This window comes from Centroberyx affinis, unplaced genomic scaffold, assembly GCF_046629955.1.
Source record: "Centroberyx affinis isolate AG114_WGS23_722 - 3 ecotype Tasmania unplaced genomic scaffold, CSIRO-AGI_Caff_v1 ptg002751l_1, whole genome shotgun sequence".
Lineage (NCBI taxonomy): Eukaryota > Metazoa > Chordata > Actinopteri > Beryciformes > Berycidae > Centroberyx > Centroberyx affinis.
Genome location: NW_027280914.1, coordinates 1814 through 14461, shown reverse-complemented (window position 1 = coordinate 14461; position 12648 = coordinate 1814). Strand labels below are relative to the sequence as shown.

The 12648-nt window shown below is 45.9% G+C and overlaps 1 protein-coding gene across 1 annotated transcript in view; it reads left to right on the top strand.

Moving 5' to 3' along the window:
• The window catches only part of shisa9a (shisa family member 9a), a 43568-nt gene extending 31694 nt beyond the window's left edge, over positions 1-11874 (top strand). Inside the window, exons 3-4 of the mRNA XM_071535710.1 lie at positions 4178-4333; positions 10970-11874. Of these exons, the coding sequence (XP_071391811.1) occupies positions 4178-4333; positions 10970-11874 (1061 nt within the window). The remainder of the gene's footprint in view (positions 1-4177; positions 4334-10969) is intronic.
• The last annotated feature ends 774 nt before the right edge of the window (positions 11875-12648 follow it).

Sequence of the window (12648 nt, the reverse complement as noted above, 5' to 3'; positions counted from 1 at the left end):
AGACAAAAGGCCACCTTTAGGAGTAGATACAGTATGAGAAGGCTGAAAGGAGAGGGTGGAGGAGGGGAGAGGAGAGGAATGTATTTATAGGATAGGGCTAAATCCCTCCATCAGACAAACAAAAGCTCTTCCTCTGTCTTTCTTTCTCTCTCTCTCTCTCTCTCACACACACACGCACACACACACACACACACACACAGAAGCACTTATGTTTTCTGCCTAACTGACTCTGTCTAGCTCCCTCTGTGCTCCAAACACACACACCTCCCCATTCCTTATTCCTCAGCCTCTTTCTCTGCCAGCTATCCACTTCTTACTTTTCTCACTCTCTTCTTTCTTTAGGCATTTGCCCCCATACACACACACACATGCACACACACACACACACACACTTTTTCCATCCTTCCTCTCTGAGCCTTCCCCTTTGCTTTTGCTCTCTCTCTCTCTCTCTCTCTCTCTCTCTCTCCCTCCTCTTGCCTTCCTTCCCCCTAACTTTTTCTTACTTCTCAAATTATCAAGTGGTTATTTGGGCTTTTAAGAGAATGTATTCGCTTAGCAAGGATCCCTTTCGCCCTCGGTTACAGGAGTTTGCAATTATCTTTCCGGCTCGGCACAGCGAGAGGACAATGCCGAGGAGAGCGCCCTCCGAATTCCCACACATATTTTAACATTCGGGCTGTGCTTTAAAGTCAGACTGTGCCGTTCTGCTAGACTTCCCCGCCACTCTTGTACAACTCTGTAGAGCTGCAGACTCCGTCCCTCTCTCCATGTGTGTCGATGTGTTATCCTGCCATCTGGGTTCTGCCTGTTCCACAGGAGGAACAGCTTTAGGCCCCCTTTATATAACTGAGGTGTGGGAGAAGGCTGATCCATTGACGAATCGATTAGGGCCGCGGTTGGGGAAGGTTAGGTTCAGAATGTGTTCTGGGGGAGAGGACTGATTACCTGCTGATGACGATCAGTACTGAGGTCTACTGGATTTCTTGCCAATTGTCAACATAAGATGAACTTATAGGCTGCTGATGATTTACTATCGTGTAGAGACAGCTTTTATTGTCCCCCACCAAAGGGGGGACTATGGATCGGTCTCCGTCCATTTGTTCGTTCGTTCGTTCGTTAGTTTGTTAGTCACACTGTAACGTTGACTTTGTGCTGCTAGGGGGCGGCATTGACAATGAATGGGGACTCAGTGGTAAAGCAGGTCATACAGTTAAAGTTATCATACAATGTGGGGGACAATGAAATGGGGACTCAGTGGTAAAGCAATACAGTTAAAGTTATCATACAACGTGGGGACAATGAATGGGGACTCAGTGGTAAAGCAGGTCATACAGTTAAAGTTATCATACAATGTGGGAGACAATGAATGGGGACTCAGTGGTAAAGCAGGTCATACAGTTAAAGTTATCATACAATGTGGGGGACAATGAATGGGGACTCAGTGGTAAAGCAATACAGTTTAAGTTATCATACAATGTGGGGGACAATGAATGGGGACTCAGTGGTAAAGCAATACAGTTAAAGTTATCATAGGTAACATAATAGTCTACACACGCTACACACTTGGAGACATCAGACTGGGTTGATGTGTTGAAGTGAGAGTCAATGGAGAATATTTGGGCAAACCTCTAACCACAAGACACTGTAGTTATTGTACAGTTGTTGGACTGTTGTACTGTTATTGCACTCATCACTGCACTACCACTGTGCTGTCAGTGTAGACTACTTATATCATATTACCACTTACCTACTGTGCAATACCATATATCACTTATCATTTAGCATTTATATTATTCATAACACTCACGCTCCTGGTGTTGTATGTTATATTGTATTATAAATTGTATTGTAGTGTACATTTTGTAATGTACCGATTGTATTTATTGTATTGTAGTTCTTATATTTTGTACTGTATTGAGTAAAAACAGGACAATTACAGTTACTACATTTCAAGATATGACTTGTAAGCCTAATTCTGAGGAGAGTAGGCAACAAAAATATATGGTCAATCTGTCCTTTCATTGTCCCATACGAAAATGCTTATACAATTTCACTCATATTTCAAGTACACTCAGCAATCACTGACTGACCCAAGGGTGGAACTACATCACTGGTGGGGGACAACATGTTTACTGTTTGCATGTTTGAAGTTGTGTTGGCTACAATGATGAGTGTGTAGAATCATACAATCAACACGCCTTTCGTAATCTAATTAGTGGTTATTTAATTAGTGCAATGCATTACCAATTTCTGCAACCAGGCTACAGTCATTGTGTTGCATGTTTGTTACAATGTACTTCCCATCACTTATTATAGCATAAAGCATGTGGCAAAAAAAGTGTTAACTCCTTTCAAAACTGCACTAGGCAACTACATGTTGGTGGCTCTAAATAGATAACTGTTTGAGAAAAGTGAACGTAATTACTCACAAATTATGTAACGTGATGTCAGTAAGCTGCAACCAGCATGCTCAAGTCTGTAATGTTTTATACCAAAGGAAAGCAAAGAGACGAGAGAGTTAAAGATCTAACGTTGGTGAGTCCAGCTTTCTCTGGACTGGAGACAGTTTAGATTTCATTCTTGATTCATCACTTCCAATAGGGTGAAACTATTAGGACGGGGGGATCGGATGCTCTTCTTTATCGCAGCCCCATTTTTTGGTTTAGGCTGATAAGTCAAGTGTATTTCAACATAAAAAATCTTTAATCAGAAACAGTGAAATAAATACGCAGGAATTTGTCTTACTGAGATGAGATTGGGACATGAGCACTGAAACAGCTCAAATATTGACATAACATAAATCTACTGGCATGTACAACAGAACGTCACATTCAGAGCCTATATACTGTTTATACAAACTGGATTCTGTCAATATGTGTATTCAGGCGGCCTGACATACAGCAGGTTGCAGCTTTACAGAGTGATGGCAGGAGTCCAGCAGTGCCAGCAATACCATAAGTTAGTTGTAGTGAGTAGGATGGACATGCATGCAATCCAAGTCCTGAGCATTGTGGAGCATGGACACACATAATTCCTCAGGCATATTATATAAAGACTTGTGCAGACACCATTATCAGGCTGTGCAAACAATGCTACGTAATAATAAGTAGGATGGACTCAGCGGTAAGAGTGGTGAGATTACAGTCAGTGTCAGTGGCTTTGTGCTTAGTGACGACGTTACGTGATTGAGAAACACTCTCCCCTCCCTCAACTACAATACTGCCGCGGTGCCCTTAAGCAAGGCACTTGACCAAGCTCTCAGGTGTGAATCTGTTTAATTTGGGTGGTGTGAAGCAGGCCGACGCAGAGAAGGGCATTCGTCCTCGTCAACTTTCCCTGGGTGAACAAAGTTTAAGGAGTTTAAGGAGGAAGGAATTCAGCTAGACCTGTACCGATATGAAAGTCTCATAGTGCGATTATTCTTGGCCAAATTATCTTGTTATATAATATTATCTTGATAATTACTAATAAGATGAAAGCGTTAGGAGGATTTGACAGGGATGGTGACTGATTTATCGCTTGCAGCCTCTTCAGCCATGATCATGTTTATGTGTTTACCACGGACTCTTCCTCTATGACTCTTCCCAACAAAGGGTAGAGGATTAGAGCAGTGGTTCTCAACGTGGGGTCCGGGGACCACCAGGGGTCCTTGTGGGGGTTCCAGGGGGTCCCCAGCACATTGATGAATTTTTAAACTTCAGCATTATTTCATTTACAAGAAGTTAACAGAATCAGAGAATGTAGAAGAATGACTGTTTTGATCATAGATTCACTGTTATCTCTCTACCTAAAATACAGATAGTCATGGAATTCTGGGCAAAATCATATCTAACAATAAAAAATATTCTCGGATTTGGGTCTGAGAGACAAAATCTCATCAAATGTGGGTCCGTGGCTCTAATATGGACTAAATTAGGGGTCCTTGATATGAAAAATGTTGAGAATCACTGGATTAAAGGGCTCCTCCTTTTGGGGAAACTAAAACATCAATGGTGACAGATGAGAGAGACCACAGGCTGTGCTGTGTGCTTGATTATGTGTGCTTTTATTAGACAACTCCAAGTGGAGAGAGACTGACATGTGATACAGGCTTTAAACCATCAGTGCTGCAGCAGACTCATCCTAAACCTGTTGTAATGTATTCTAACCTCTCCTTGTCATGTCTCCTTGCCCACAGAAGGGGGTCAGATCAACAACAACGTGGGACCGGGACCCAACATGGGCCAGCAGCACCCGTACCCCGCCCTCAGCCAGCTGGCTCACGTCTACGAACAGCAGCAGCAGCAGCAGTCGGGCAAGGAGCTCAACAAGTACGCCTCGCTCAAGGCTGTGGGTGAGTGTCTGGGGAGCGGGAGCAGGGGCCGGGTTGATGGCTGCCATTAACACATGCTGTCTCAAGGCCGTAACCAACCTTCAAGGCGGTGAAAGAAAGTGTTGTTTATTTGGTTTCCTTACATTGTGTGAAATGTGTTGTGGTCCAAACAGACAGGGCAGCAGCATTCAGAGTATTTCTCCAAGGCTGTGCTGGATGTCTGTGGGAGTTATAGGTGATTATCAAAGCCAAGTCGATACATGTGGAAAATGTTCTTGGCGCGTTGTCTTGGAGAGACGGGCTGTGTGCTTGACTTTGTGCCGTCAATTAAGACACACAGGTGTTGATTTTCCCAGCTGTCTCTGTTGGCTCTATACTGCAGACTGCAGCGCTGTTTGGATGTGATGCGTCGCTCTCGCAATTAATCTTCTACATTGGTTCTCATCATCGGCCATGTCAACTGTCCTTCCAGGGAAGATCCTTCTGGGATTTTTCTGTCCTCCATCCTCAAGTGTTCTTTTGTGTTGGAGTTGTACTCCAGCCATCAGGCATTATGTCAAACGCATCATGGAGGACACAAGAATCCATACTGAGAAAGACCCATGGTCTCAAGGAAAGGCAATGAAATAAAAAGTATGTTATGAAAGGAGGACTGTGGCTCAAGTATTTGCTGGGTGTCCTCACAGTGTGTGAGATGCTGTGTGGTCCAAACACAAAGGGTAGCAGCAGTCAGAGTGATTTTCAGAGGGTGTGCAGATGTCTGTGGGAACTATGTGACGAATCGAGCAGGCTTGATTTGACAGGTGTTATTGACTGCACAACCGAAACTGGACGTGCTGTAAAACCTGCAGTAACAGCCTGCTTATCAAGCTGTTTGAGGGCTTAATGCATGCCATCAAATTCAATGAGCTCAGTTACTGGTACAACTGATTTGAATTTCTATCATCACGGCCATATGCTATTGGCAGAGGCTTCGCTATTTCATAACCCGAACTTGTTTTAGATTGACTTGTGAATTTTACACGGTGTGCCTGTCGGCTTGTTTATGCTGTGCAGGTAGGTCTGCCCAGTGCGCCCCTGATTCAGTATGCAGCACACTTACTCCAGATATTACTCTGCAAACACTACTAGATGTCTGTATAAACAGATACAAGATGCCATTTGTCTGCTTCTGTGCCTTTTATTAGAAAAATAATCATATAGTGCCTGTCTGTGAAAAGCCTGCTGCATGCCAAGCAGCAAGTGAAATATCTGATTCAGATGACAAATGTAGGTGCGAGCTTCTCCTAACTGTAAATGTAAATGCTCTTCCCTCCCCGACACGCAGCGTGTGGACGTCCCTGACTCATCCTCAGACTTGTGAACAGATTTCCATGCTTGTTTATGCCGGGCATCTCTTTTGTGCAGTGGAAGCAAGAAGACTGAATTTTTTTTTTTCTGTTGTATAATTATGGCAACAGTTTATGTAACTGCTAGCAATTCAATTTGAAGGGAAATTGAAAAGGCAGTGATAAGTGATTTGGCCCCATCATTGTTTCACAGGCTTAAAGTGAGCCAAGTTTGTACATTTGGGTTTGCATAAGGCTCTCTGTGCACAAACTGAAGTGGGTCTATGTGATGTGCAAATTATATGCAAACCTTTTAGCATGTGTCTGTCAATATTCTTCCCCCCTTCCTCTTCCTCTCCTCTCTCACAACCCACTTCTTCTTCTTCTTCTGCTGCTGCTTTATATTCACTACTTTTAAGCTGGCCTTCATCTTCCTCCCACCACTTCTCCCGTTCCCCACCATTTTCTTTGTTCTCCTTCATCCTGTTTGCTCCTCTACCCTTTAATTTCTCCCCTCATATTTCTTTCCGCTCATCATCCTCTTCCAGGCCCTCCTCTCCTCTCCTCCCTGTCTCCTTCGTTTCCTCTCACCTTTTCTCCTGCTTCTTCCCGTCCTTCCCCCTCTCTTCTTTCTTCTTCATACCGTTGCCTTATCATCATCCTCCTCCTACCTTTTCCCCTGCGTTCTCCTCCTCCACCTTCTATTTTGCTTCTTCTCTCCTTTCTCTCCTCACCCCCCTTCAACACACTCTGCCTCCTCTTCACCCCCTGATCTCTCCCCCTCAATCCATCACGCTCCATCTCGCTCCTTAAAGAATCATTGGGCTGCTAATCTCCATCCTTCCAAACAGCAGCTCATATCTGATTCCATTTCTATAATTGAAGGGAGGCCTTCCCCCTCCTCTACCTTCCCATCTCCTCTCCTCTCCTCTCCTCTCCTCTCCCCCCCTCCCTGCACTCGCACTCGCACTCACAGCTCACACTTGACTGACAGATTTCCATTCCACAAGTGTTTTTCAAAGAGGCTCCTGTGAAAATGATTGGAAACCTATCTAGAGATAGAGAGCTCGGGATGCTGGGATTCCAGGAAGCAAGGTGCCATTACCGTGAGCCAGTGATGTGATGTGCACGTCACGCAGAGTGGAGAGCTGAAGAGTGTGTGTGTGTGTGCGTGCGTGTGTGTGTGTGTGTGTGGAGTTAAGAGAGGGAGAGAGACCCTGACAGAGAGGGAGAGAGAGTAAATGACAGCAAACAAAACCGAAATGCCAGCCGCGCCTCTTTTTGAAGTCACCTTTGTGCGAGCTCCACTAATCTTGAAGAACATAAATGGACTTTGCTTTTCTTTTCTTCTCCTCCTCTATACAGCCTGCTAGTGTTTCGCTGCCTTGTGACCCCATGAGGAATGGAACCCCTCCTATAAGCTCAATGTTATTTTCCCAACCATTCCCCCTGGTTTTTTCTTTTCTTTAATTGCCTCTGCCACTTTCCCAACGGTCCAGCAGCCACAGGCTGAGCAGCTGATAAGCCACACTTCTGTCAATCAATAGCCATCTCCACTGTCCCCCATGCATCTATATAAGGTCACTTTATTGGATTCTAACTGCAGCTGCGGTGAAAACTAACTAATAAAGGGCCTCCGGAGTCAGACCTGTAACTCAACCCAGAAGAGGACACAGCGGGCGTATCAGTCTACTACAAGTACAAATGACCAATTATAGCCTGCGTCTGCCCCGCTAAGCCTAACAACCGCCATAAAACCCTAAAGACACGGCCGCGTTCCTATACACGCCTCTTAATAAGTTAGTCTTTCACTGACAGTCTGCAAAGTAAATCTTCAGTAATTGGGAACGGGATCGCGCAGCCCTTTTTTTTTTTTTTTTTTTTTTCATCCTTTTTATCACGCTCGCTCATTTCCTGCAGTATACCCCGCTTCTCATTCATACAGTTACACACACACACACACACGTGGGGGAAAGTGGAAAAGTCTCTGAAACAGCGTTTAGATGAAAATTGGGACACAAAAACTCTCCATTGAAAGCCAGACTAATGAAATTCTTTTAGAGTTAGCAGATCTTTAAGGCAGAGTGACCCACTTCACATATTCAATAGGGGAAACTCTGGGATGCTTTACTGCCTTCAAGTGAAGAATTAATTTATAGAAACATACACTACCAGTCAAAAGTTTGGACACACTACATTTTTTCTTTATTTTTACTATTTTCCACATTTTTGAATAATAGCAAAGACATCAAAACTATGAAATAACACAAATGGAATTATGCAGCGACCAAAAAAGTGTTAAACAAATCAAAACTATCTTATATTTTAGATTCTTTAAAGTAGCCGCCCTTTGCCTTAATGGAAAGGCAAAGGCTTTGGAAAGAAATTCATACATAGGATCAACTTCACTTTATTTATTGACTGTCTAATTGATTGTCTAAGAAACTAATTTCAAGTATTGAAGCATAAGCCTTTAGATGAAAATGGCTTTAAGATAATAAAAAACCTAGTACATTTAATCTTTTGACTGGTTGTGTATTTTAATAATTAAATGAATAAATAAAATGGCAGTGGCAGTGGACAACATGATTGGCTGTTATCCAATATAGTTAATAAAAAGCAGTCCGATTCATTTAAAGTCAAACCCTAATAAAGTCTTTATGTTCCTGCGCTGTGGGACTGTGCAGAATCTGTACTTAATTCAGTTTTTTTGGGGGGGGGGGTTTGAGGATGCATAATGTGTGGCGGTCTCAGCGGGTCGCTGGCCTTTAGCAGGCGGCGGCGTGCAGAGCCTCAGCGCCGCTTTCTGTTTCCGCTCACGTCCGCCCGCTGGATGTGCCGGAGCCGCTGAGCCTCACCCGCCGCCGCCGGATTGATTCACCTGTCGCCTGAGCGGGTTTGATCCCCGGGGCGGTGTGTGTAGCTCCCCCCTGCCTCCCCTCCCTCCCTCCCTCCCTCCCCCCCCTCCCTCCCTTCCTCCCTCCCCCCCCCTCAAACCAACCAAACCCCGCCATCCGTTCACGGGGGGGGGGCTCGCTCGTTTCTCTCCCGTTCACGGAGCGATAAACTAGATTTATAGTTACAGCGGCAAAGCAAACTCGCTGAGTGTGTTAACTTTATCTTCAAGGACGTGCGGGCGACAGGGGCTAAAGAGTAATGACTCGACTGTGAACGTGAATCAGACGGAAAAAAAGGTCACATTTTCTCCGTGATAAGAGAGACTGTAGCCGGGGCGACAGTGACTGACAGAAAGAGGAATAAATGGGAGGCATTAAACATAACTGCTCCGAGGCTGGAGGAACAACACCCACACACATACTAACACACACACACACACACACACACACACACACACACACACACACACAGGCATCCAGAAAGAAGCATCAGAAGGAACACTCACAGCTACAAGTCTTATTGGAAGGATAAAGGATAGTGCAGCTGATGCTCCTGTGTGTGTGTGTGTGTGTGTGTGTGTTATATGTATATGCATATGTGTATATATATGTGTGTGTACATGTTTCCTCTTTACTCTTAAACCCCTAAACAATATTAAACTCGTTCTCTCTCAACACCAAGGTCCAGTTCAGTACGTCTTCAGGCTTTTTTTTTTTTTTACAACTGTCTCGTCTGAAAGATAAATGTCAAGTGCTGCGTACAGATCTATAGCTTTATATCAGAAGGCACTCGGGCGTTCCTTAAACACGCTCCGAGAATAGCGCCGACCTTATTTTTTTTCTCTGTAGGAATGTGGAGGCTAAGAGTAGACAGCAAGGTCTCCTCGGGAATAAACCAGGAATAAAAGCAGCATGATTTCAATGAGCGAGGACGAAAGACAATTTCATGTAACTTAATTGAAAAAAATAACTGAGATAAAGCAATTGAATTGAAGAAATCAAGAGAATTTAATAAAAGTTATCTTTTTAGTTTGGAGCTTTCAGTTACGAGGGGCATGCCGCCATGTTGGAAGAGTGAGAACAAAATGAAAGATTGCAATGTTGTCACCTCTTCCTCCCAAATATTTTCCCCCCTTTAAAGTGATGTTGACCTTTGGTAGTGCCTTGGGTTGTGTATCTTCCTCCATGATAAAACCACAAAATCAGTGATTGTCTGTTATCTGTTGCTCCAGTATTTTTTCTCCAGAGTTTTTTTCTCTCTCCATTCACTGCCATTGTACGGAGGAACAGTCTGAAAATCACACAAACAAAGCAGATTTTGACAATATGTGTCATACTGTTGAACTGTGGTTAAGTGAATCGCTTTCTTTAAGTTTATTAAACCTTTAAGTTTGAACAAGTGTAACACCGACATCTGGTCAGAGGAAACTTATGCCCGATAGAACAAAGAAAATAATCTGTTTACCAATAGTTGTAAATAGGCCAAAAAAAGAGAGTAATTTTTTATACATTGGCAGAATTTGCTTTGTTCACGTTCGTTTATGTGCTAGAAGATGATTTTCAGACTGTTCCTCCATACAATGACAGTGAATGGAGAGAGAAAAAAAACACAATTCTCCAATCTCGTCTGCCGGAGCAACAGATAACCGAGAATCACTGATTCTGGGGTTTTATCATGTCCAGGAAGCACAAAGTCCGACATCGCTTTAATAGAACATCCTACCACTACACAGAAACTAGGCATTCTCTGTGTTTTATCAGGGAGGAAGAGGCGACAACATTACAATCTCTTCTTCTTTTGTCACTCCTCCAAGATGGTGGCCTCTATATTCAGGTGTTTCCAGCAGCCCTGGATCCATGCCTGGTTTAGCAGTTATATGGGCAGAATGAAGGTAGCAGGGTTAGAGGATATGGATTTGTTATTGTTGCTGCTCGGCTGTGGGAGAATGAGAGGGTGGCAGCCGACTGCATGACCTTCTCAAAGTGTGAGAGGAAAAATAAAGAGTCACAGTATGGCGTGTTTTCTATCCTTATGTTATAATGAAAGACTGGCAACCTGCGAGACTGTGTGTGTGTGTGTGTGTGTGTGTGTGTGTGTGTGTGTGTGTGTGTTCTCATGTACACATGTCTGAGTCCGTGTTCTTCAGCTGATCAATAGACAGTCGATTGCTGCAAGTCCTGTTTTATGAATCACACTCGATAACCATTTTCTATTCTTTCTGTTCCACCGTGACAAAACAGAGGAGTTGATGACAAACATTTTTTTCGACTGACACCGTACAAAAGAGAAAACAGCCCAATTATATGAAGTGAATTCACTTAGATTTCAACAATTAACCCAAGCTTTCAGCTGCGCTCTTTTTGCTCCTCTCTCTTCTCTACTTAACATTTTCATTAACCTTGTGTTTCTCTTGCTCTCTTTCTTCCCTCAGCGGCCAAGTACAACGGTGAACTCTACAACAAGCGCCGTCTCATGGTGGAGCTGCCGGCTAAAGGCGGCCTTCCTCTGCAGCCCATGGGCACCATGAGACCCTCCATGAGCAACATGTCCTCCATGAGTCCTCCGATGACCACCAACCCCATGGTCTCTAACCCCATGACCTCCAACCCCATGAACCCCAGCATGACCCAGATGACCACCATGACCCCCATGACCTCCATGGCGCCCATGACCTCCATGACGGCCATGACCTCCCTGACGGCCATGACCTCCATGACTCCCATGACCTCCCTGGGCCCGCTGACCCCGGAGCCGGTGGCGACCTACGTCACGGAGATGCCCAGCATCTCGTCCGTCTCGACCCTCCCCACCGAGCGGCACTTAGCCGGCGGCGGGGGAGGAGGGGGACTCAAGCCGAACGGCCAGAAACCCAAAGTCGGCCACGGCCACGCGGCCCACGGCGGCCACGGCGTCCACGGAGCCCACGGAGCTCACGGCGCTCACACTCACGCTCACGGCCACAGTAGCAAGGGGCCGGGACTGGGGGCCACCTCCATGGCACACATGACTGGGACCATGCCGGGCGGCTCGTCCATGGGCATGTCCAGGGCCGCCGAGGCCGCCATGGGCTCCGGTTCGGCTACCATGAGCCACCCGCTGACGTACAGCTCCAACACCATCGCGGCGGGGCAGGGGATGGGGATGGGGCTGGGGCTGAAGGGCTGGGACGGGACTGAGACGGTGGGGCGCAGGAAGGCCTACGGCCACAAGAGGCCCCAGTGCACCGTGCTGGAGCAGAACCAGCTGCACGGCACCCGGGGCCACAGCCACAGCCAGCACTTCCTCCCCACGCAGCCCTACTTTGTCACCAACAGCAAGACGGAGGTGACCGTGTGAGAGAGGAAGAGGGGGGGGCAGCGAGGGGGAAGGACGCGTGTGGAGTGGTGGCACAAGCAAGCTATGAAAGGAGACGGCAACTCCAGGTGCGGCCTAAGGTGCAGAGATGTGTGTGTGTTTATGTGAAGAAGTTTAGGTTTGTCGTTACCGGTGAACGATCGTCAGCGCGGCGGTGCGGCAGTGACGCTGTGTCTGTTACCGTGTCGAGCGGTCCTCGTTTCACAAGGAGGGAGCTGACCAATCAAAACACTGAACAGACCTTTGTTGTCGAGAGTATGCGGACAGCGACCGAGTTGGTGGCATCTGTAACCATGACAACAAAGAGCCCACAGAGCAGGGAGGTTTGTTGTCTGTGCACTTGTGGTGATATTTGAGTGTTGTCTCACAGCTAATATCTACTGGGTAAAGATAACAATATCGAAGCGTTACAGTGCGACGATCACACAGCTGATACAAAAAACGGGGAAACTGCGGACATTACCGTGGATTGACTTTGCGAACCAAACCTGACAAGCAATATAAAGGATCAAGCGAAAAGCACCGAAGCATCGTAGGAAAAAGGGGGGGGGGAAATAGGGCGTTGTGTGTGTGTGTGTGTGCGCCCATATGAGCCGCGAGCCTCACAACAAGAGTTCAGCTTATCCAGCCAAACAAAGCGACGGATGTCTCGGAAGAAATAACACACCCTTACGATTCACCCCGACCGTCCCGAAGGCTTTGGAACAGACGCGTAATGAGGGCGCCGGGCTTTGGACCGCAGGCATGCAGGGGCTT